Below are 3,430 nucleotides of genomic sequence, written 5' to 3' on the forward strand. Positions count from 1 at the left end.
TAATTTAATTTAATTTAATTTAATTTAATTTACTTGGTTTAGTTTATTCTCACCCAAGGATATTTTTTCCATTGATTGGAAGGTATAGCGGAAAAAGGGAGAGAGAGAAACACATCAATTGGTTTCCTTCTGCACTTGCCCTGATTGGGGCCAGGGGATGGAACCTGAAACCCAGGTACGTGCCCTTGACCAGGAATCAAACTCCTGGCCCTTACATGGGAGGGTCGACACTCTTACCATTGAGCAATACAGGCCAGAGCCAGACTGGCACAATTAAATGCGTGGCCCTAGCCAGTCACTGGTTCCATCGATTCCCGTCAAGGGCACATGCCCAGGTTGCGAGCTCCATCCCCATTAGGGAGCATGCAGTAAGTAGCCGATCAATGATACTCTCTTATCATTGATGTTTCTATCTTTCTCTCTCCCTCTCCCTTCCTCTCTGATATCAATAAAAAAATAAAAAAAATAAATGTCTGGACAGGGCTCTACCAAAATCTAGGGAATAATAAAAGGAAGGTATCACAGAGGTCCATGGACAGTGTGACTTACAAAACTTAGCTTCCTCTCTGGCACCTGGTTCTTATGCAGCCCTTACTCAAGCTTAGGACAGCCCCTTTGGAGTCTCTGTGAAGACATCTTTCCTCCCATGAAGAGTGAAATTTGAGTCTTATTTCTGGGGGTCTGTTTCATTCTATTGGCATCCTATCCTTCCATGGATGGTTGAGGTGGGATAGCTATTTAAGCTACTCTTTTTAAAAGATTCCTACCTGTATCTTTGGCCTCATCAGGCCAACCATATCAGAATGCAACATGGTATCCCAACATTCATGGCAGGGCTACAACAGTGAACAGCAGGGAACTCTCAAAGTTTCCCCTTCACCCCAACATTTTTGTACCATCTGACTATGTCCACCACATCTCGTCTAAACTCACTCCCTATTCTCCACACTCTGAGATACACTAACTTTGCCTTTCTTTCTCTGCCTGCCTCTTATAACTTACATTTGCATACCTCTTGTGTGTGTTACAAAATTCATTCACAGATCACTGGTTTGAGTGAGAAAACATATTTAAGAGATGTTAAGATAGTTTCTCAATGTCACTCATCTAGAGTTGAATTCTGATCCAGGTTTTTTGAATGCTTATGTTCACTGTTCAGTTTTTTTCACTACAGCCCAGCTGCCTGATGTGCGATTTTGTTTTTAAATCTCTCCATCCATTTTTTCCTTTTCCTTTTCCTATCAGATGGGAGGCTTTTCTCTTCACAAGTTAAAATAATTGATTGAAAAACTTTTTAACTAGGTTCCTGGCCATTCTGCTCCTACTTACCTGAGTCACCTTCCTAAAACATGGCTTTTATCACGCCATGTCCCAGCAACCAGTGTTCACAGGCTTACCGTGACGGATGCTGTAATTATATCATTTACTGTACAATAAATATTGCTCCTTTTCTGAGTGCCCACTGAGCATCAGGTACTATACTACATTCTTTATGTTTCTTCAGTTGAATCCACATAACACCCATATAATACAATCTTTATTAATTGCTTATTATACAAGAAGACTGAGGCTCTGGAAATACTTAAGGTTAAAAAAATAAGTTTAAAGATAGAATTCAAATCCAATAAACTTTTCCTTTTTTTTTTCCACGTAAGGTCTCTCTTGGGGAAATGACTGAGTAATTGATTGATGATGACAAAGGCTTTGGAAATACGGAATAATTTTGTGAATAAAGATTGCTTGATGGTTCCCCTTCTCCTCCCTTCTTTTTTGATATTTCAGTGCGGCAGAACGTTCTGGAGAGAGAGATCCATGAGTTAGCATTGCCAGGAAAAGGAACATTTAAGTTAAAGGTCAAGTTGCCTCCAGACCCAAATGAAGTCCATGATGCCTCTAAGGAGAAAATTCCAGCAAAGGTAAGTAAAGGAGCAAGTAGCCAGGAAGTAGGGTGTTCTCCCAAGGTGTGTGGGATGGGAAGCACAATGAGGAACACCTAGTGCAGTGGTCGGCAAACTCATTAGTCAACAGAGCCAAATATCAACAGTACAATGATTGAAATTTCTTTTGAGAGCCAAATTTTTTAAACTTAAACTATATAGGTAGGTACATTGTTATTAACTTAATTAGGGTACTCCTAAGGCTTAGAAAGAGCCACACTCAAGGGTCCAAATAGCCGAATGTGGCTTGCAAGCCACAGTTTGCCGACCACTGACTTAGTGGAACAAAAAATATAAATCAAACTGCAGTGAGAAATGCAACTTACAGATGTGGTGGGACAGGTATGGAATAATGAAGAGGAGGCATGTTTTGTTTTCTTTTAGACACTTTCAGAAAAGTCAAGATTTGGGGGTTATAATAAGGGAGGTTTATGATATAAAATTTTGGGTTGCTCTTAACCTGGAACTTGCTGTATTAGTTTTACTTTTACATTGTTTTGAGGAGATAGCGGTCCATACTGCATGTGCTAAGTATTCCTAAAATGGTATAGTAATAGTATATTTACCTTGTTGGTTTGTTGGATTGTTGTGAGGGTTGGATGAGACAGCCTGTGTAAAGCAAATGGTACAGTGTTCATGGGAAAGACTCAATAAATGTTAAATGGGGAAAAGATGCAGATCTTACCCCATGCCCCAGACACTTGGTAATCACTGGGGTTTCTGTTATTTGTGACTAATTTTTGCCAGTGATTTTTGTTCCGAGTAACTGGAGGTGCCACTACATAAGGGGGGTCATTCAAAAGCATTATTGCTGTATTTTTTCACTATTGTGACTGCTGACGTTATATCTCCAGGCTGGTCTCAGGCACATTTTCTTAATGTAAAGAAATTTGCATTATTGGCAATTTATTAATGCTACTTTATTGTTTGAATTTCAGGAATCCAAGGCCAAAGAACATGCCAAAGAACCAGGTAAGGACTCAATTGAGATGACTGGCCTTCACGAGGCAGTTTTGTTTTGATTAAAGATGGCACTTGTAGACATACATCATCCTTATCTTCTTTACTTCACAAGGCAGGTTTTTCTCAACTTGGCGGTGCCTTGGGCTCATCCTCTTTATACTCTCAGCCAGCTGTTCAGAGGGTGAACGCTGGGGCAGCCACTTGAGCTCTAAGGGCTCAGGTCAGGAGGATGGAAACTGCTCTCTCTGTGGGGACTGGGAGACACCTTGCAATTGAGCGGAGGGCTAAGAGGGCCTGGAGGAAGGTGATGAACTGACCTTTAGAGCCCACTTGTGCCGAAGCTGCCATCGAGAAGCAAGACGTATCAGTGGGTGCTGTGTGTGGCCAAGTCAGTTTCTGAGCACTGGGTGTGGAAAGTGCTGTCCTCAGGAGTCACTACAGGAAGGTGTGGGTCCTCTGTGGATGAAAGCTTGAGTGCTGGGTGCAGGATGGGGTGCAACCCTCCAGAGCAGCAGCAGCTCCTCTCCTCC

The 3,430-nt window shown here is 41.7% G+C and overlaps 1 protein-coding gene across 1 annotated transcript in view; it reads left to right on the top strand.

The window, feature by feature from the left end:
* Positions 1–3,430, top strand: part of LOC102241258 (poly [ADP-ribose] polymerase 14) — a gene marked incomplete at its 3' end in the record, with an annotated part of 12,934 nt that overhangs the window by 6,331 nt on the left and 3,173 nt on the right. The window contains exons 2-3 of the mRNA XM_005875401.2: positions 1,783–1,916; positions 2,876–2,909. Coding sequence (XP_005875463.1) covers positions 1,783–1,916; positions 2,876–2,909 — 168 coding nt within the window. The remainder of the gene's footprint in view (positions 1–1,782; positions 1,917–2,875; positions 2,910–3,430) is intronic.

The sequence above is a fragment of the Myotis brandtii genome, unplaced genomic scaffold (genome assembly GCF_000412655.1).
Source record: "Myotis brandtii unplaced genomic scaffold, ASM41265v1 scaffold46, whole genome shotgun sequence".
Taxonomy (NCBI): domain Eukaryota; kingdom Metazoa; phylum Chordata; class Mammalia; order Chiroptera; family Vespertilionidae; genus Myotis; species Myotis brandtii.